Consider the following 22,835-nt stretch of genomic DNA (forward strand, 5'->3'; position numbering starts at 1 on the left):
GCCTGTTTCCCTGCTGATGCCTAATAGATGCTTTGTAATCAACTTCAGCAAGTACAACCTGCTACTTACAGCCAATCATTTATCTGTTTACAAACTTCTGTGCAGCATGTATGTTTACTTACATGCATACATACGTCTGTGTGTGCATGTACAGGCTTGATAGGTATTTTTAATACTCTGGAAGTTTTAGATATGTTCCATCAAATACAAAGTACTACTAACCAAGGAAAAAATTACTTTTCTCACATTTAAATGCTGCAGGTAAAATTACATTCTTATTAACCATTCTATACTAAACATTACATTCTTATTAACCATTCTATAATAATATATAAGTGAATCAACAATGGAAAGACTCTTCTAAAGCAATCAAATTCCCTTAAATGTTCACAGCATCTTTTCCTTTAAATATTAATGCAGTAGTTTGGAAAAATATGAATATGTAAATATCAAGTATTGATAAGCCTTGACAGTTAAGAACTTATTTCTTCCTTTAGTCAAAGAAACAATGATGTGATAGAAAATACATGGCTGAAACCAGTTGACTAAAGCCAACTCTCATATAAAAAAGTAAATGTTCCTGAAACACAAGCCATCACTGATTATACAGGAGTAAGAAGAGAGGACTGGCCAGGAGGGTTATGAAAGCCATTAATGAAGACATGCCAATTTTTATCAGCTGGGCCAACATCTACTGCACAGGAGGTGGAAACCACCAATAGAAAAGGAACATCATTCTCTAACACTATTTATGGTTCCTGGTGAATTCAGTAAATGCAGAAATCTGTTATGCTGGGTTATTACAATGCAAAATCTGAGACACTTTAAAGCATCTACCATGGCATCAATTACCTTCTATAGTTCAATGAAGCTGTAAGGTGAATGGTAGTTTCCATCATTTACAAGCTGGTGCAGTTAATTGGTTGATGAGGTCAGAAAAAGATCTGCAAACATGTTCAGCTGTAGAGAAGAACTCTTGCTGCAAAGCAGACTGTTGAGCTGCAAAGTAGAACAGATTCTAAGTCTTTCAGAGCATTTGGATGCTGCCAGAGTCTTAAAAAACTCTTTATAAATCCCTAATTTAAGATAACTCTGTAGAAACAGCATCTTTTTCCATCATTCTCCTTATTACATCCTCATTATCAAAGGTGAGGCATCCTGAGTGTTGAACAAAGCTCTGCCATGTAATACCATTGATTACGAAGGGATTTTGTACTGCTGGAAGTCTGTCTGGGACTAGAGTCATAGTTACAGTATCACAGAAGTGGCAACAGAAAAGACCTCCAGTGCCCTCACCAGTGTAAGTTTGCTCCTTAATTGACTGCTGAGACTGTTCTCCTCTTACGCGCTTTGACTCATCCTGTTTCAAATTAGTCCAACATTAGGGACTATGTTCTACCTTACAGTATAGAGCTGGAGTACTTCTACAATGGCAAAGGCAAGATTCTGAGTTTCCTCTGAGGTTTAAATGATTATGAACAATATTATAGAGTAAACTGGATGAAGGTGAGAAGACAGTGTCAAGATAATTGGGAGAACTCATACCTGGTTGGGCTTGGAGAGACAATGCATCCTTCAGTTTCATCACTAGCTGCTGCAGTTCCACTTCCTCACTGATTTCCTTCTCATCAGGTGGTATCTGCACTGCAGTGGGAGTAAGAACTGTATTCCTCATGATGCCCCTGAGGGAGTTTTCTGTCAATTCAGAGAGATATGTTTGATTCTCTTTTGTGACAGGTCTGTCACGCTGCAGGGACGCTGACTCCAGTGGGTCTTCTGAGAACATAAAGCCTACTGCAGCGGGAACCTCACGTGTCTGTAAAAGCTGCCTTCTATTTGCAGAGTTGGGGGGATTCAAAGATTTCCAGTCTGCACATGTTCTGGAAGTAGGCCTTATTTGGGCAGGATTTAATCCACCCTGCATTCTCCTTTCCAGCAGGACATGTGGACTTCTTGGCATCATATTCTGACACTGTGCAAAAGGATGCTCTGATGACTGTAACATTGTCTACAATAGATAAAACACAGAAACTACGTTGTGAAAATAATTGATATTTTGGTTGCTGGTAGTACTAATATGGGTAGAAAAATAATTTTGGGTCAGAATGATAATTATTTTCTTAATTTCTGGTGGACCAAACCAATTCTTTTCACAAATAAAATATTTTCCTGCAATAAAATAAAACTTTGTGTTTGAGTTTGGACAAATCTTTGTGGGCATTTTTTCCACAATTCCAATCTGAAGACATATGATTTAATGCCATTGAAAAGTGGGAATAACAATGTTCCAAGAGTAAATTTGCAGGCAAATTGTTCTAAAAGAATTAAACGAAGGGAAAAACATATGTGTATATTAAACACATATCAAACACCTCACACCTGTTAACATTTGAAATTACAAAACTATGTCGGTTGTCAGTGCCACAATTGTACTTGGAATTTTCTAGACAGAACTATGATGGCGAATACCATCCACTGCATGAACGCTGAGTCTGCTGTAACTGGGTTGCACTGAGCTGACTGTGCATGCACTGGACACTTAACTGCATATGTGCAGCCAGTCCTGCATGTTGTGGACAGGCCACTATCACAACATACACACTGGATGGTATGACGTGCAGGTCATACTGGACTTCATGTGCAAGTGATATAAAGCTGACCAAGTGTGCACTGCAGATGTGTCTGACTTTTCTCTATGTTTGACCATCCCTGAAAAACACTCTAAAAACAGCATTGCAGAAAATGCTACAAAAATGCTGTAGGTGGCAAATATGTATGTACTCCCTGTGAAATAAGAGCCTTTTTAGAACCTTAGAGGTACTTTAAATGAACATGAGTCAATACAATTGAAAATAAATAAAATATTTTCTGTAAGAAGTCTGTATTACATCCCAGTAGAAGACAGTAATTAGGAATGACAAAAGAGTATTTTATTTATTCAATGCCAACACAGGATTCTTCTCCAAGGAAAAGACTACAATGAGGTATCTAACACGTCTGTTGGAAACCATTTTCTCACTTATTGGAATACCCTGTCATTATTTTCATTGCAGTAGTATCTAAACAGCCCAGACATGGATAGCTGTGCTAGATGCTAAGTATACACGGGCATGGATAGCTGTGCTAGATGCTAAGTATATACAGAATGACAAGAAAATTCCTGCTGCAAAGAGCCTATCTGCTTTCTCTGAAGGCAAGAACCTAAGATGACTGAGCAGACAAGCAGAAGGTGCACAAAATAGTATCAAGAGTTCTGGTCTGCAGGAGAAGGAGTAGTTAGTGTTCAGTAATTGCCTGTAACTCTGAAGATACTTGGTATGTTTATCACTATACCTTTACTTCTTGCTTCATTTGCTGCAGCTTCATTTGCAGGTGTTCATGGCTTGCTCTCAAGCTTTGGAGCCTTGCCTCTATTTTGCAGCTTTTTTCTTCCTGGCAGTTATGAAGAAATTGCATTTTGTCCTTCCATTTTTTGAACTGCTTCTTCATGTACCTGCAGGGACACAGGAGGGTGGGAATTTTGCTAGGTCTCACACACACACACAAATACATGCAGTCATGGAAAAGAGTAAACACTGTAGCACAAACTTTCTCCTCTTCGTCAGTTCAGGAAGTTTTTGTCAGCTTTGGCATTAGAGGCCAGTATTTCAGGAACTGGGCCATATCCGTGGAATTAGCAAGAACAGGAGTGTTCTAGATGAGGAAAGATGTGAGCTGAGTGGAGCTGCGGCCAGGAGTGAGCCTTGCATCTTGGGGTTTTACCTTTACCACAAAGGTGGCCGCAACAGGACAGATATTATAGCAGTCCCTCTGTCTAGAAGCAAACTACTATGGCAACTCCTTGACCTGCAAAAGATTCCCATCATTTCCCCTGGGGCAACAAAGGAGTAAAAGCAGCCTCTACCCCTTTGATTGAGTTCCTTCTTGATCCTGGTATTCTATGCAGCTTGTTTGAGGATACCAATAATTTCTGCACAGGCCACTAGTCCTTGAAAAGATACTGTGATTTGTGCAATGAGAAGTGCCACCCTCCCATGCACACCAGAGAAGATTTAGAAATTACCTATTCAGAGCACAGTATGACAAAAATACCACCCATATCTCTGTGCTGGAGTTGGGATTTCTCTAAGAAGTCAGAATAGAAATACAGTTTTGTCTTCTCCACGGCTGAGGTGGAGACAGACAGAAAAGCTTGTTAACACTACAGTAATAAACCAACTGCTTCATATCACACAGCTGAAATAGTTATCTCCCTTGCTTAGTTACATCCAGAAGTTCATCTGATTCACTTTCTTTTGGGTATGCATTGGCTCACAGACAAGAGCCCCATCAGTTTCACTGGAATTATGCAAGATTTGTCTGAATGGGACACCAAGTCAGACCATTTAAAATTGAAGTTAATATTACAGTGGTCCCTTATAACAGCATTTAATGGGTCTTTACTGTAAAATGCTGACTACCTTCAACTAACTCAGAGCCTGGTTCTGTGAATAGGCACATAAATGCTGGAAGTTGATCCACAAATAAGAACAAAGAGCTTCCCATGAGTAATGTGATTCATTCACCCAGTTACGTGAGAAGCTCTGGGTCAGAGGGTGCTGCAGTGTTTCAAGAGCCGGCTTCCCAGATATCCTCTCAGCTATTGCTAATCTAAATGAAAGCTGAAGATCTTTGCCATATCTCTTTATTTTCCCATGTGAGAACAAGAGTGAGGTAAGGACACAGACTTACAATGAAACTGCAATTGTTTTGCTCTAGTCTTGGAGTACCCTTGTGTGAATTTGGAGCACCAGTTGTACATTGACTTATTAGAATGAAACAAAACAGGAACAGAGGGAACTGAACATACTGAAGGAAATAAAGAGAGTAGATTCAGGATCAAATTCTGCACTTCACTGTAATTCCATTGGTTTCAGTGGTCACAGACCTGATTATATCTACAGCACATTCATATGTAACTACAAAAATGAAGGAGAGGAAAGCAAAAGTGAAAGAAAAAGGTAAGCATGGCTGCCCATACACCACCACCTTCCCACCCCCAACAAAAAAAACACCTAAGAAATTTGTAGTTTAGGAATTAATATTTTATTGTGTCAAAGGTTTGAATATCAGAAGGCACTTCTGTGATAATCTAAGTCGTGGAATTTTTACCAATAGTTACTGTATTAAGCCTGTAGTCTCTATTTGACTTACAGCATATTTTTTAGAAAGATACCCTACCTTGATTTAAAAACTTCATGCAAATGATGAAATTTGTTTTGATTAAGCCTTATTCAGAGAAAAATTTGAAAAAGTATGATATTCTGATATTTTTATGTGAATGAACAATTTTCCCCCTAAAAATGACTTCTAGAAATTGTGCTGTTTTGGCTCGGATAGAGTTAACTTAGTAGCTAGTATGGGGCTATGTTTTGGATTTGTGCTGAAAACACTGTTAATAATATAGAGATGTTTTTATTATTGCTGAGCAGTGCTTACACAGAGTCAAGGCCTTTTCTGCTTCTCGCACCACTCTGCCAGCAAGTAGGCTGGGGGTGCACAAGAAGTTGGAAGGGGACACGGCTGGGACAGCTGACCCAAGCTGATCAAAGGGATATTCCATACCATATGACATCATGCTCAGCACATAAAGCTGGGGGAAGAAGAAGGAAGGGGGGGATGTTCAGAGTTATGGCATTTGTCTTCGCAAGTAACTGTTACGCGTGATGGAGCCCTGCTTTCCTGGGGATGGCTGAAGACCTGCCTGCTGATGGGAAGTGGTGAATGAATTCCTTATTTTGCTTTGCTTGTGTGCGTGGCTTTTGCTTTATCTATTTAACTGTCTTTATCTCAATCCACAAGTTTTCTCACTTTTACTCTTCTGATTCTCTCCCCCATCCCACCCGGGGTGGTGGTGGGGGAGCCAGCGGCTGTGTGGTGCTTAGTTGCTGGCTGGGGTTAAACCATGACAGAAATGTAAATAACAATTGCAGAAATGCTGATGAAAGCAAAACCAAAATGTTTTGCTTTGCCAGAAATGTTTTTTTCAGTGATCTCCATTTACAATTTTTGTCGCTGAGTTGTTATAATTCATCCCCATTTGATAGGATTTTTTTTTAAAACTCAAAATCTCTGAAGTATGGAAAAATAATTTGTTTTCTAGCTTTTCACTGGAGCAACATTGCCCACCAGTCTTCGCCATTGTACTACTGCATTTACCTACCTGCTCTCATTGTGAATGCTTTTGATGGATTCGTGCATTTTTAACACATCTGCTTCAAAAAAGTCTATTGCCTATAATAAAAAACAGAAAAAATACCTGTTCATAACTTTATCAGCAATAACATTTCATTTTCTATGCAGATTTTGCTGTAAGAGGGCATGGCAAATTTGGGATTTGGTCTGTTTTACAGTTACTAGTTAACTTTTTTTATTTAACTGATTGCAATCAACTGATGCATTAAAGTGTTTCTAATGGCTATCAGAATGGACTAGAAAATTTACTCTGTAGAACAAATTCTTTGTCCTATGACAAATTCTAAGTGTATGAGAATTTGTTTTGTTTTAAACAAAGGTATGTGTGATACATACACATACACAGGTATGCGCTGGCTGGCACTATACCTCAAGCTAGGCAGCAGAATCCTAAAAGACAGGTCTTCCAAAGTGCAGCAAAGGAGTAGCAGCCAAAGGAGTGATATGACACACAGAGGCTAGTTCTCAGTTACTGCACCCTTGGCTTCTGGGAAGAACAAGATGAGTGGATGACACAAACTAGTTTGAACACAACCCAGTGTTCCCTATATTCCGACTATGTGCAGAGCTACCAATCTCTCAAATAAATATAGAAATAAAAAACTGCTATGATGTACTTCTTTTTATCTACACTGTCCTACCTGGTCCTCTAGCATTGTTTCTATGCAGGGAACCTGGAAGTGGTTTAGTGGAGAGCTTTTATGCATGAGCTATTTTAGTTGGAGTGGACACAACTCTGGGTTTATCCTTAAAAAGGGCCCATTCTGTCCTCTTGCTATTGCCATGGTGACAAAAATGGCCTGAGCCTAATAAGAATTAAGACATCCATCCCTGACATTTGCTTGCAGTAGGAGGACATGATGGCATTTTTTACTGTCAGAATAGAGAGAGGAATCCAGTCTTAGCTAGTCTTTATTGTGCTACTCTAAGACAACTCAAAAAAAAAAAAAGTAACAGAGCAAATATTCTTACAAATGCTTCTGAAGGTCATGGAAGTCAAGGAGTTAGTCACTAATCTCAGGAGGATATCAGATTCAAGCTTCACTAAGTTTTCAGATTCCACATTTTTTTCCATAAGTGAGAAATTAACAGAAAGGTGAAACTGCCCATTACATGTCTTTTTCATTGGTAATTAGAAGGCAATTAGATAGTTAACTTGGTAGGTCTTCACAGCTTTAGCACTATTACAGCTTCATGTTTTGCACACCTGAGCTTCTGTCCTGCCTTGCTCTGGCATCTTGCTGTTGTTCTCACTCTTCTGCATTACAGTTCTGTTTGCAGATGTGAACTTGGATGACTCCAGGATAGGTCTGTCCACTGGGAAAGACAGGTTTTCAGGGCCAGGTAGTAGTGAAGCACTGAGTTCTGCAGGGGGACTGTATACCAACAGAGAAATAATGAAATAATGAGTAGAGAAAGGATCAAGCCTTATATGGTTTCGGTATCCAGAAAGATCAAAACAAAACTAATACACTGTAAGTAGACAGACAGCTGTGCTATTGACTAAGCAAGAAGTATGGTTTAGCTATGCCTGCTGCCATATTTTGGCTGAAAGAATGAAATTCCTGAAAACAAATTCCACTCTTTCAACAGAATTTCAACAACAGGTTCTTCTTTCCACCCATTTAGTATCGAGAATTTCAACAACAGGTTCTTCTTTCCACCCATTTAGTATCGGTGAAATTTGCGGGTTGTTTTTTTTCTTCTTTTAGCCAAGAGCTAAATATATGGTGAAATTCAACTACAAAAAGATAGCAAAGGGCCAGATATCCTGCTGTTCAGTCCATTCTATGCTAGGAAAAGCCCATATACCTATCAGCCCCACTGTGACATCTGTAACGGCAACCCCAAATTCTTCTTTCTCTCATTGCTACCCAAGGATTAGGTAAGCAAAACCCCACAGAATTACAGAGAAGTCTTGATTGCTCACAGAAGGATTAAATTACATTAAAAATGAGGAAATATTTTTTGTTGCTGGATACAAGTGGGAAAATATTAGCAATGGAAGATGTTTTGCATTTCACCTTGTTCTAAAAAAACAACACTGAAATAGTATTCTCTGTGAGGATCACTGTAACTATCATCCATTGGTCTTACTGTATCTAAAAAATCTGTTTCTAATAGTAATGTACTTACCTAGCAAGGTAGCACCATCAAGTTTTATAATCAGATTTTTCTCCTCCTTCGTGCAAGGAGGAAATCAATTCTTTCAGAGAGGAGTGACCATTTTTTCCCTATTTCAGTCTCACTGCAGCCTCATTTGGAGGACGCATGTGAGATGCTAGGTCTTTATACAACTAGGAAGGAATCTCACCCTTTGTACATTTGTAGTGCTTTTCTCGTATAGTAATTCCCTTCAGTTTCTACACCTAAATATCATCCAAAATCTCAGAGCAAGGAGAAACTATAGGGAAAATTACAACACAACCTCCAATGCTCATTATTAACCACTGTGATCAGTGGAAATACAGTGATGAATTTACACATTAACTGAAAACACATGAAACAGTACTGATCTGAAAGAACTGCAATGGTGAGATCAGTTACCCACTGTTGTGAGTAATCCCACAGGACTGCAGTTCAGTAGAATGACTGTCAGTGAACGCACTGTGGGTCACATGTCGAAAGTATTCACAGTTAATTTCCAATGAATTTGTCACAGAGGAGGTGCTTAAAAACCCATGCAATTGTGACAGGTACTAAATATTTGCAACGCTTGACCCTAGACTGAGCATAAGAAATGGCATGGAGAGAAAGAGATGACATAAGGAAGGAGGGAAGGAAGACACAAGCATGTTATATTTTATAACACAACTGGTCATTAGGTTGTCAGCATGGTAATAATGGTTAAGCTACAGAACAATGTGCAGCAACTTCCCATTTATGCTTTCCCTTTTTAATGGAAAAATCATGACATGGTGTCTGTCATAACAAAATCACTTACTCAAAGGACATAATCAAGCAATACCCCACAGCCTGACATATTTTTCAGAGATTATAAACTCATCGGAAACAGAAACTCACAAAGTCTTCTTATAAGTAGGGAAGTGCCTCTCCTCCACTATCTCCAGAGCCCTCCTCTGAGCCTCCTTTCTTCTGTAGCGCTCTTGAAACAGGTTGTTCCTGATAGTGCGGAGAAAGTGCTTTGCATTCACCTTTGCTGACATCTATTGGAATGAGGGATAATAAAGAAGGCAGCGAATTTTCAAACAGGTGCTGCCCAGAAGTAGACACAGTCCAGGGCAAAGGCAAGACATAAGAAAGCAAAGGTCCACCTGTTCAACAATTGAAGAGGCTCATGACTGCTGCCTGAGCCCTAGAAGGGGAGCTGAGGTGGATGATGATGCAGGACCACAGGCAAGAGCGACTCCAATTCTGTTAGGTAAGCAAAACACTCTGCCTGGGCCAAATTCAGGCAGCCTGGAAATGCCTAATGCAGGATTTTGGCAGTTACAATGATTATGTTCACAGTCACAATGATAATTCTGCCTGACTAGTATCTAAGTTCCCTCTTGATCAATGGGAAGAATTACTTTTATACTTGTATGAAGTGTTAATAGACACAGCCTTCTGTGCCTCACATCCTCCTCTCGTACAATACAGTAAAAACCACACTTCCATTTGTCACAGCAGTGTCAGACTCAGGTACAACAACTGAGCTCAGTAGCTGTATTATAGGAGGACACAAACCAGTTCTGCCCCAGGAATTGACGACTGCAGAACATGGGGTAAGCCCTGACAGAATGAACAGCAAAACACAAAGAAAACATACAGCATGCCTCCTAGTAATTCCTCAACATGGTAATAACATTACCACAAGGTGTCAGCACGGTAAGGAAAAACAGTGCTGATATTTCAAATCCCCACTCAGCAGCCCACTCCCTGATAAAGACAATATGAAAACTTACCCATCCAAGGACAGCATCTACTAAGAGTGGAAGGTATGGGAAAAGTGGCTTACTACTGATTCTTTTGTGTCCCACACAAAGGATATAAAAATGGTATCTGTCATAATAAGTAGCTTATCTTTTTAATGTTGGCATAGATCTTGTCCAGGAAAGTAATATTTACAGGGTTAGTGTTAGAGTAAGGCTTCATAAAGGAAACCTAAGTTCAGCAATCCAGTTGGAATATTGCAGCAACAATGTGGGAAAGCTCAATGTCAGACACTATAGGAGAGGAAGGGGTCTTAATTTTAAAACAAAACTGATTTCACTCACTCATACTGAGCCAGTCACAAGCACTAACATACATGTGTCCAAGAAGTCTTTCCAGCATTCACACACCAAGGCATATGTGTACACATGGTATGGCCATGATGACTTACAGTGACACAGAGGACAAAATATGCCAGTTCTCCTTAAGCCTCCTGGGTTTGTCTTAGTGTGACCATGTGCTGGTTTTTGGATATACCTTTAGCTCCTTTAGGAGCCAGCAGTGATTGTGATCTTTTGTCTCCTTATTTGGGTGTCTTATAGGTATAGGTCTTGTTCTTTACCTTCGCATCATCATCTCTTGTGATGGCATCTTCAAATGGCAGTTTGTCCTTTGTTTCAGGCTACCTTTTGTTTTCCTGCTTTGGTTGTCCTGAGAAGCTGTGTGTGGAAGTGCTGTGATCTTGCTGACCAGGTAATCTAGGTGGCATCATCTCCTGCCCTATTATAACTCTCCTTCCTTTCCTTCTGGCACTTCCACATCCACACACTCCCACTCACTCAGTCTCCATTCACGCTGATTTTAATGTCTCTATCAGAAATCTGAGGAGATCAGCTGTCATTTGATTTTCCTACTTTCTCACAGAGGGAGGATGAGGAAGAACATTTGGAGGAATGAACATCTATCTGTTATTTTTAATGCAGATATTGAGCATCCAGATATAGTTTCTCACAGTGTTAGCAATAGGGTTTGGTTTTCAGAATCAGAGCAATGAAGTGGCTACAGTTTAATGTTCCCCCAGACAAAGTGTGACTGCAAGAGCAGTCTAATTAACATTCTTTAGTTTTGGTGCAGACACTGGCTACCCAGATATCTTTCATGTTAAGTGCAGGGTTTCAGGAAGGAGACCATTAAGTACAGCTTACTAGGGAAACTTCCATGGGTGCTTTTCAGCTCATTTACTGGAACAGAAGATGATACATCCACAAAAAAACCTGTCTGCTGCTGTGTGCAAGATCTGGAATCTCCTGCTCGATGGAGAAGCTCATCTTCTAAATATGAGTTCCCAATGTTGAACTTCACCCCTTTTGTGATGAAAGCACAAGTAGCCTCTGTAATGGTGCCCAAGTAGGTGAGCTTAGTTGGGCCCATGCTGCCTCTTTGTGCTGCATTCCTAACTGACAGAGACAAATGAGTCTAAAAGGTTTACAATAAAGTGGAAAAACTCTGGAATAAAGGAAATTTCATGCAGGAGTTTGTACAACTTCAGGATGAATTAATTTCTGAATGAGTGCGCACTGGGATTGGGAGGAAGGAGCACTGGGACACTGAGGGCCCCTTCCACAGGTTTACAGATGATCTGCAAATGGCAAACTTGCCATAAAACTCCTTGGGAGGAGGACTGGCACTATGAAATTTCATGGCTCTATTCAGTTATTTTGGAACAAACCACTCCTTCTAAAGTTAGAAGCCCCGTTTTTTCCTTTCCCTGACTCACTGTTCCCACATTAATAATGCTAATATGTCATGGCCATTATGGCTAATACACTCATAATTTCATAATCAATGTAGTTCAAGAGTCTACTGCCTACTTGCCTACATGAAGAACTTGAACAGGGAAATGAATCAGTATAATGGGACTCAACCTGCACACAGTGTTCCACAACAGGATGTGACCTCTTATGTGGTTTGCTGAGACGGCCAGTGAAAAAGCAGATTTGGCAAAGGTCAAAATTGAGGCACTTCAGACAGCGATACCTGTGAGGGAAAAGAGAAGGATTAAGGTACTTCCCCACAAGTATGAACTTGGTGTAAGTGAGCCTGATTACTGAGAAATCCAGATCCCTGGTTCTGAAATGCACAGAAACACCTTTGATAGAATAATGACTTTCCTCAGCATTCTCTGAATGCAAGAGTTATTTTGTCCAAATGACAGTGGACTATTCTCCAGAATGTGCTAATGATTTTGATATTATTTATTTGCTGCATTGAAATTCAGTCCAAGGAAGAAACAGTTGTTCTAGTACCATTTTTGAGAATGCAGCTACGTCTTCCTATACTTCTTATGCACCAGCATCTCTCTATTTGCTGCTCTCATGGAACTCTAATATCACTACATTATTGATGTAGGATTTGCACCTTTGCAAAAACTAAAAATGTAAAAAATTAAAGCTGCAAGCTTACTATTAGTGAGAAGAGAGTAACAGTAAAATGCTTTTCTGAGCATTCTGCTCAGTAGGTAATGGATAGCGTTCTTTTTATACCATTAGTCCATTTTATACCATTACTTACAAGAGTAAGATACTAAGATGGATAACGTAACTAGCCAGTTAATATACTTGATTACGGGACAAAGAACTAAGAAACGAGATACACAGGTTTAATTGGCTTTACCACTGAACTGCCAGTTTACTTTCAGGAGGTCTCCATAATAATTTCTGTGCTAGTGAACTAAAGATAAACAGGATGCAGGCCTGAGCATTAGCCTGTGATGGTTCTCTCTTTCCCTATCTTTCTTGTTAAATTAGATTATGTCTGAAGTTTGTTGCTTAATACAGCAGTTAGAGCCTGTAGGGTATGCAAACAACAGTAAGAACTATTTATGTGGATGCTATAGACTACAGTAATTACTGACGCACCTGAGGCCTATAATAGGGAAAATTTTGCAGACTCTACATCTAGCTTGGTGAGAAACCATTTCTGTGGCTGATAATCTGTAACACGTAGGGAGCCACAGGAGAACAGCGGGCTCTGATCTCAGCCAGGACAGGAATTTTTCTTCAACAATTGCTGAATTCAGAACCTGGAAAAAATACATGTCTCAAGTTCAGCCATTTACTTGAAAAGAACTGGTGTCTCATCTACAATTCCTAATAAAAGCTCTGATATTGGACTCTGCTAGCATAGATTTTCCATTCATGTAAGATGTTACTGGTTCCAAAGGTTTTGGAATAAATGCAAGAGTCTTCAGTAGTACCTTACTGAGCATTTTTTCTATAGATATAAATCCTCCTATACTGTGAGACTGACAAACAGTCCTGCCCCTTAAAAGTAGATACTGATGGATATTATACGGTGATACACTTGCAATTCTAATCAACCAGCAACGTTCAAAATCATTTCCCAGTACATCAGAATTTCACTCACCCCATGGAAACAGCTGTGAGTTGCAATTTCCACACAAGCAAGAGTGCAGCTTTCTCCCACAATGGCTGGGATCTGCATTAAGAAGAAAGGCTCAGAAACACCTCAATAAAAAACAGATGTTCCCATCATGCTCTGCTGAGATGGTGACAGCACACAGATGGTGAAGCATCTATAGAAATGCCATTTTACGTACTGTTCTAAAGGAAACCTGTTCATATTCGTACCATCAGTATGCAATTTCATAGTTTAGTACATGTCAGAATGATTTGCTTCCAGCTCACTTACTGAAGTGGATCAACATACTATGTTGCCATACTTGAATACTGAAGGACACTGGGTTTGAACCTCAGGGGTCATTTTCAGATCCTATTTTCAGCACCAGTTCAGCTGGAAATACCTGTATGCTAAGGCATTTTTCTGCAACTGCAAGCTATTCTAGTGAGTATGGACATCTGAAGTTTGGAGTTGCTTTAGCAACAGCTGTATGCAGCTGTTCCCAGGACCTGTAAGCTCAGGCAAAATGAATGCACAGAGGCACTGATGTGAGTGGTTACTCTGACCAAGAAAAGCTACAGAATTTGATTCTTTTACCTACTTTGCATGGTAGCTCCCTATGTCCACAGAGTGCCCTACTGACTTCATCCCCATAATAGAATCAAACATAAAATATATCAACCATGTATTTGTTTCTCCTACATTAGGATACTCCTACAAGGTCTATTGTGTAAAAGCACTGCAGTGGTATTACCTGATTTAAGTCTGTTAGTAGGCTTCTCAGGGCACTACGGGTAATCAAGGCCACCTTCCCATCAGAGACAGCATAAAACTGGAAGAAAGCTGAAAACAACCAGAGGAAAGAAACTGGAATCCTGGCAGAGCCTGAAGTGTCTTCTAGCTACTTATTCTCAAACAATTTACATGATGATTGCAGCCTACCAAATAAACCCCTCAAGAAAGTCCCCCTTTATTCTCTATCTAACAGGCACCCAGTGACTGCTGTGACAATACTTTCTTCTTACAGGCAGGGGAAAGGGAAGGAAAGCAAGGAAATGGTAATTCCTTATTCCTGGCAGTTAAGACAGGTAAGGATGAAGGAAACAATGAGCTCATTTTCATGGCTGTAAGAAAAATATTTAAATATGTTTATACAAGATATGCCCTGTTTAAATTGTGAATTGTTAATTCCAAATTGTTATTTGGAAGGAAATATACAATACGCAATGGGAGAGCATGAGGCCAATATGCCACTTGTGGTCCGTTTGTTCTCCGTTTTGAGCATTTAATTCAGGCAGAAATATTTGTGCTGCACATTGCACTGGGCTACCTTTATCTTACTTAGTTGTTTCAGCATTTTTGTCTAATGTTAAAAGGGCTCTAAAAGTTTCCTGGATCAAAAATATAAAATTGTTTTCTAATCCAATGAAATTTAAAACTAGGGGTTTTCTGTTCTTTTCTGCTAGGCAAATAGAACTTGGCCTTCATTTTTAAGCTGTACTTATCTTAAACTTTACTATGACTTGTTCTGAGACTCTATGCAAAGATGGCTATGGACATTGATGGAAAAGTATTCTTCTGCATCAGCCTTTCTCTACAACTAAGCAGTCAACATAATTTACTTTTTGCATGGCAGAACTGCATTCTCTTTTAAAGTAAAAAAATTACAAGGGAGTTTTTTCTCAATGTTCAGTATTTTAGGCAGTGTATAAAATCATACATTTCCCACCTCTGTATTTAGCCAGTAGAGTGTCTCCTGAAAGGGCAATTAGGGCAGCTGCAGCAGATCTAGTTTTGATATAACCTGTTCCAGATCTAGGAAAATAAAATAAGTTACACTACATTCACCGAGAATGTAAAAACTGAAACCTCTAAAGAAAAAATATTGCTATGTTGGAAGACAACTTCAAAACTCATATCCTTTTATATATATATAATTGATGTTGCATTTTAGTGATATTTTACGTGTAGGACCCTTTGTCACTGAACATAACTACAGAGTTAACTGTTCAAGAGACCATGCAAACACAAACCAAAAAGACAGCATCTCCTTCAAAGAACCCACATTCCAAGTAAAATATAATTTTACATTTATAATACATGTTCTAAAAAAAATATGGTCTTCATTTGTGGAAAGCCTTCCCAAATACAGAAGAGAAAGCAGGATTACAATCTGGTTTTTGTATTATGTCATCTGGAAGCTTCACTGTGGCTCCAGATCTGTAGTGAGCTCCTCTTGGGCTGATTCCCTTTAATTTCACTGCAAATCAATTTAATCAAAAGGATATATGCAGGAACAGGACTTTAGTTTTGACCTTTAGATCATAAAGAAGGTAGCTTAATTTAGAACCCAAGTGTGCAACATTGGCACCTAATGAGAAAATGTTTCTTTATGTGAAGACAAAGCAGACATGAATTGGAAACCATAAATCAGGAAATCCTGGAATTCTATATTTAAGATATCACTTTTGCAAAGCAATATTGCACTTCAGAATATCATTATATAAAATTTTCTTCAAGAGTCTTTAGATAAACTGCACTTCTACAGAGCATACTGCATAAAGCTGCAATATAGTCTCTAAAGTATGAGCTGCATGGGAAATTGTTGGTCAAAAGTTTCTAGATTTTGAATATATATTTAGTTTTTCCAGAACTTTCATAGAAAAAAGTCCAAGATTAAAGCTAAAGTATACAATCAAAAACCCTTATGATGTAAGCTTATTAAGTAAGCTACCACATAAACATGGAAAAGCCCTTATGTGCTCTTGCCGTAAAATACTTTCCAGTGTTGATAGTGGAGAACAGCACTCTACAGAGAAAACATGATTAAAAGAAAATTCTAAGATGCTTTTTATATCCTATATACATGGCAAGAAACTTGTGAACATTTTTTTCAAAAAGAAATTACAGCAAATAAAAAATGACACACTATCCTAAGAAAACAGAAAAAAAGACCGATAGTCCTGTTAAGAAGATTCTTCTAAATTATTTCCCTACAGTATACACAAATTACAAAATACTTTTGATGTTCCTAGCTTTGTTTCGTAACACACCAGTTTATTATTAGCCTTAATTGATTTTTTTAAGTACAAAAAATTCATAACATGGGACCTTAAGCTGTAGTGATCATATTATTAATTAATAGTGATTCAAGAAAAAGTCCTGCAGACCACTTACATCTCACTCACTTTCAGTAAAAAACTTTGCTCTGATGTAGAAGGGAATAAATTTCACCTGTGGTAAATAAATTCTACGATGAGCTTAGCCTTTGTCTTTTAATCTGATACAATCAAAAACCAATCCTGCCTTTAGTGAATTAATTCATTATTCACAAACAATACATGAGAAAAGTACATGCTGCAAGCTGTTTCCTTATTATTCCCAGAAACTATTTGCTATTCACAGGAGTTTGCTGATCAGCTTGTTATGAGACAGTAGTTTTGTTTCATAATTGGGTGGTGAACATTTTAAGCTAGAGAAAAATGAATAATGAAAAATTACTGGCAAATTCTTGACCTGTGCATGGATACTGTCATTCAAAGGCAAATATGGATTATTTTTCAGGAGTGTATCAAAATATCTTGGCAGTCAAAAGAAAAGCTACTCTCTGTAAAGCTGTTCACAGAAAAAGTTAGCATGGACTGGCAGACATCTGGACTTCCAGATAATTTTGGAAACATTTGACCGCTATTTCTCTGATAAAGCTTTATGCCTCATATTCCTATAGCTGAACTGCTCCCGTTGTGCATACCAAGCAAAATACCACTAAAATGGGAGAGTTTCATACAGAAATTGTGTGAGTGGTAGAGAAAGACTTGGTCTAGCAGTACTTCGCGATGGATTTACATTTGTGCTTCCTCTCACCTGTCATACATGGCAGCTAGCAGGCTCAATGTGAATTCAGCAGCTCTTGGATCTACCCAGCCTGGTTTTTCTAATCTTGCCCTTTGGAACAGTTCCGTCAGCATTGCAGAGATCTGCTGCACTTTCAGAGAAATCTGCTTTTCCCTCTGGCTCTGTTCACTTGATAGGATGTGCTGAATCAGAGAAACATCAATCAAATCCACTGTGGGAAAATTAAGGGAGAAATGAATGAGGATCCCTGCCTTTCCTGAATGGAAGCTTGACTTTTTTATTAGAAGTGCCTAGCTAAGACAAGTCTGTAAAATGAAATCTAAACCAGTATGCAACACAAAAAGGAAATAATCTGGGAAAGGTCTTGCTGGGTTTATGGATGTAGCAAAACTTGTGAGGCTACAAATTCCCTGGATGTGATTTTGGGCTAGATAGGAAGGGAAGGAAAATAGCATGATTAACTGCATCCAAATTATAGAGGAAAATAGCATGATTAACTGCATCCAAACTATAGACCTAACTTTTATTCTATGTATAGATGGTATAAAACTATGCACCATTCAGTACTCCAAAATAAAGCTCACCTGGGACTGTGGAAACAATTTGTGCTTTGATGCAGGCTTTCTCCTCAAGCACAAATACAAAGAGAAGGGGGGCACTACAGCCAAGAAAGGGGCAAACAGGCTGTGTTATAAATGTGCCATGGAATAACTAATATCCAGTGGGAAGAGAGAGCTATGGCTTCTTAAAGGTCACATTCAATACCTCAGAGGCATGATCAATTAGAATTAATATCAGAAGAGAAAGATTGTAGTAGATTGGAAGTTTGTAGATTGCTGAAGAAACAGAGAACCTAGAATATGTCACCTATGGTCTTTGCAGTGCAGATGGAAAAATATCAGTGTGAGACACTGGTGAATCTCAATCTGGAAACTCATGTGCAATTCTGGTCACTAGTGTTCAAGGAAGAGTAGAATAACTGGGATAGATGCTATGAGTGGCTAGAGCAGACATGGAGGATTAGGCAACAGAGCTAATGAAAACCAGTACCTGTGTGAGTTGGTACTTCCATGCTGTGACACATAGAACAAGGCAGATTTACCATATCAGGGTTGAGATCAGACTAAATACATTCATAGAAGAGCATGCCCAAATGAAAAAATATGGCCAAGGCCAACAAATTAGTCATCTTTTCTGTGCCACCCTGAAGACCTCACTTGCAATGTTGTGCATTTTCAGCAACAGACTGTTTCAGGTGGAAAATTCAAGATTTCCATGCATTTTAGCTCCATATGGAATTTACATCCAATAATTTCAAAGCCAGCTAGGTGACCAGGGCTTTGTTCCATAATTCTTTGCTTGCACAGAATTCTCACTCACTTCAAAGACAGGGAGAATGAGTGCTAGCCAGTGGTTTTCTGGTCTATCGTATTTTATTTTGTTCTCATTAATACTTACAGTATTAATAATAATGCCTCTCAATGCATTTTCGATGATCCATGATTATTTCCAATAAATCGAAACACATGAGAATTTGACATTTAACGAGAAAAATAATATACAGATAAAGATTCGTAATTGCCAGGGATGTCTACATAGCAGTGTTGCAGATTGTAATAATAATTTGATTCCCCCATGCCTTTAGAATTTTACTAATGTATTTCCACTGACATTCAAAAGGGGAAAAAAATAAATTTCTACAGGAAGTACTGTCTAGCTCTTAAGTGATCATAATGCATTCTGAGATTCCCAGGTGGAAAATGAGAGAGCAAAGTAGCATAATAACTTGTGGGGACAGCAACACAAAATTTTTGCAGATTCTTCTCCCTGTCAAACCACAGGATTCTCTTGATCTACTAACACTGGCACAGACTTTGTACTGAGCGTAGTTTTAGGGCTGTTCTGTAGACGGAGCTCTGAACATCATTGAAAGCCTCTGTGAGAGAAAAGAAACACACATTACAACAGAGTGGTTCGTTTAAAAAAAAAAAGGAAAGAAAGAAAAAAAATTGTTTAACTAAAAATCAAAATAACCAAATTTGAACTTGCTCAAAACCCACAATACTTTGATGGAAAATTTTGAAAAAATGAGAAAAAAAATTTCTTTTTTTCCAATAGCTTTGTGGGGAAAATGGTCTTCTTATGATCAGTGACATGACGAATCGCAAAAATAGTACTTAACACAGAGAGCACACCTGCTCCTTTGGGAATCAAGTCTATTCATGGACCGGAAAAAAGAATATACACTGTGCATACTTTTAGCCAAGATCATAATGAAATAATATTTCTTCAGGCAAAATAGTTTCTTGATCAGAGATGCTCTTCTACAAGGAACAGTTTGTCAGTCTGCACAGCAGGGTTATTGTTTTGGATGCAAATTTTCTGTCAAGATCAACATCTGTCACTCTCTCAGAAGAAGATAAGCAATTTACCAGAGCAACTGGCTTTTGACATCTCTGCTTAGTAATCCCACTCAAGCTGCTTGACTAAATCCCATACCCTTACATGACTTCAGCTCATTCCCTTCACATCACTAAAGGATGTTTTCCTGAGTGGGAAGTAAGGTCTTCCGAACATGACCTATACCTGGTACTTCACACACATACCTAGAACTTTAAGACAAAAAAAAAAGACTTGTTCACAATAGCTTTAGTAACTAGAAAGGGATTTATCAGTTATCCTCCTGTCCTCAGGGACTCTTTCTCCCTGTACTTCAGAGAGGAAGAGTTATGCACAGTTGATTAAGGTCAAAGTTAAGCAACAAATATGCATAACTGAGTAGAAATAACTCATAAAACCCTCTACCTGTTAAGTCTGGAAATAAGCCAATCTGTGTGCAATGGTTTCCCACAAATGTACCAGACTAATGTTAATAGTCAGCAAATTACGGGCTCTGCTGGTTCCCAGATGCTGCTTAAGATACAGAAATAAGCCAATATCTGCTATACTATCTGCTTAGTCCTGCTCTTGTCATACTATGTTTTGTGATATTATTTGGAGATGCAGTGTAGCATGTCATACAATGTGAAAAATGAGTTTTGACTTCCATGCATCATCAGTTCGCTTTCTTCAGTAAACTGATCCAAAGCTCTTTTGAAAGTAACAGAAAGACTCCCACAGTTTTCAGTAGGCTATGGATTAAATTCTAAATGCTTATTTTCAGATACAAATGCTAGAAACATACACATGATTCAACTCAAACACCTTTCATGTTCAAGATAACTTTCTAAGTGGATGGAATCTGTTTTAGTAGCCATCTGCTACTCACTTCAAGTCCATCCTTACAGACAAAATGTGGCCTCAAAGTAGGGCATTCTGTACTTGTCAGGCAATAGTTACAGAATTAACTTGCAAAAGCACACAAGTAAAACAGCAGACAAAGAAAAAAAGCCCAAATAAAATAGAAAATATTTTAGGATTATTACTTATGAGAGGCTATTTAGGGGAACTAAACTCTTTCATTTTTCATAGGAATGGACCTTCCCCTTTGGACAGAAAACCAGCATGTAATCATTCTGCAGTGAGTCAGATTTCACACCAAGACTCATAAATGCCCTTTGTTGAGAAGCTGACAAAGGAATTCCTACACATACAGAAAAGAGTGCGTTGTTTCCCGACATCTCCAGCTGGTTACCTGCTAGTTCTGCATTTTGCACTACTTGTTATGTAGCAGATGAAGTATCTGCTAAGATTTTGCACTCAGAAAGAGAGTGTATGGCCATCCTTCATGTCTATTCTAGAATATGTGAAAAAACCTCATCCTGTATTATAAATTAGGGAACATGGCCCCTCTGCACCTGACCATTCCATAAGCCAAGGTGATAACGGCAGGGAAGGTGCCAGGACAGATCCAAAAATAAACGTAGGACAGCACAGCTGTGTAATTTGTCATTTTATGTGTTACAGCACAAAGATTCTGAAAGTGGCATGACTTCACTACAATTTTCTGTCCAAACAGACACAGAAATGTCTCTTGAGAAAAGTTGGAAAAAAATGAGAAAAATCCTTACCCTGCAAGTCTGGATCCATTTGAAATGAACAGATGGCATTAGGTGTTCTACAACAAAACAAACCAAAGTGTAAAACCACACTTTCGAGACATATCGAACCATTCAAATAAAATCTTTTAATCTGAACAATTTACTGGATGCATTTCAGAGATGAAATTAAACAGAATTACACAAAACAACATAATAGTTTTGGTGCCAAGTGCAGACAAACTCAAGAAAATTGCATGCTCTGCATGCTCTCTGCTCAGGATAAAGTAGGAGTAACTCTAGTAACTGCATAATTGTATCAGGGCAAAAACAGTCCCCAAAACAGTTTCATGTACAGGAAATGGGATCTTTCCCTATTGAAGAGTCCAGTGTTTACATACAGGATTACTACATAGTTCATAGTGTATAATTTCAGGTCAGAGAGGGCATACCTTTACACCAGACTCTTCCCAAGATTCATTGATTGCAATTGCTCATAAGGCTACTTTCTAAAATTTTCAAACTGAACTGAAGTTTTCAGCTGAGCTGGCATTATTTCTTTTTGAGCTGAGAAGGAAGGGAAAAAGGAAGCATAACCACGAATCTACTTCTTTACACAACCCTGAAAGCAGAAGTAATTATGTCCCTGATAATAACAGAAACTGAATGTCTCCCCTCAGGATTTATTTTATTAATACTCTAAACTACATTATATTTTTAAACATAAAATTATAAATATGAATTCCATATAGCAACTACCTGTCAATTAATATTACAGTTGAAAAACACTAGTAATAACAGATCTAAGTTACATGAGACTCCAAAGACCACATATATGGCTTTTAGTGTGGAAAAAAAAAGACATTTGCTAGAATAAATAAAAATTAAAGTTAGAAATGATCTAAAACTTAAACAAATTTGGTATTAAATCTGAACTTACCCAAACTTTCACTTCATTACATTTTTCCAGAGAGAGTCATTGATCATTTGTCATAAACATGACAGAATACTGGCCAATTATGAAGCATAAATATTCAATGATCTATAATTATTGAGTCTACCATAAATGTGCTGCTCACCATTTTAATTGGTGAAAGCTGCAACTTTGTGTTTCAGTCTCTAAAAAACCTTTAAATATTTAAAATGATTGGATACAGATTTGCTTTAATAACTTCATTAAAGACTACAATGCCACAGTTTTTATTGAAGTCCTTCTTTGAAAGAAATACCACTATGTTTCTTTTTCACTATTATTCTACTTTCTTCCTTACTCAGGTTTGAAGCTTGGATTCAGCCCTGGGTTCTGCAAGACTGCAGTTCTGCCCAACATTTACATAAGCATGTAAATTTGCTTATACAATTACTCCTAAAATGGGTGCAGCAGTATATGCCTCTGCATAGCTTGACAGAAATGTCAATGTAGGGAAATCAATGAAATCAGAAGATTCTAAGCAATGAATTAAACATAAGTGT

At 38.3% G+C, this 22,835-nt stretch overlaps 1 protein-coding gene across 1 annotated transcript; it reads right to left on the bottom strand.

Annotated features, from left to right (window-relative positions):
* Window positions 1-895: 895 nt before the first annotated feature.
* DYTN (dystrotelin) lies at window positions 896-21,432 on the bottom strand. The gene is made up of 14 exons (XM_009810378.2): window positions 21,396-21,432; window positions 19,247-19,321; window positions 17,395-17,596; window positions 15,260-15,345; window positions 14,285-14,373; window positions 13,537-13,608; window positions 13,029-13,192; window positions 12,036-12,147; window positions 9,259-9,401; window positions 7,442-7,610; window positions 6,203-6,273; window positions 3,334-3,493; window positions 1,546-2,008; window positions 896-999 (listed from the first exon to the last, which is right to left on the bottom strand). The coding sequence occupies exons 1-14, from the start codon at window positions 21,412-21,414 to the stop codon at window positions 896-898; spliced, it is 1,929 nt and encodes a 642-aa protein (XP_009808680.1). The 5' UTR covers window positions 21,415-21,432.
* Between the last annotated feature and the right edge of the window lie 1,403 nt (window positions 21,433-22,835).

This window comes from Gavia stellata, chromosome 8 (assembly GCF_030936135.1).
Source record: "Gavia stellata isolate bGavSte3 chromosome 8, bGavSte3.hap2, whole genome shotgun sequence".
Taxonomy (NCBI): domain Eukaryota; kingdom Metazoa; phylum Chordata; class Aves; order Gaviiformes; family Gaviidae; genus Gavia; species Gavia stellata.

Excerpts from the sequence above, each read along its gene's own strand:
- DYTN (XM_009810378.2), bottom strand. Across the intron at positions 15,346-17,394 it reads CTAGCTGCCATGTATGACAG|ATCTGGAACAGGTTATATCA; the intron begins GTGAGAGGAAGC and ends TTATTTTCCTAG. Across the intron at positions 2,009-3,333 it reads AAATGAAGCAAGAAGTAAAG|ACAATGTTACAGTCATCAGA; the intron begins GTATAGTGATAA and ends TATCTATTGTAG.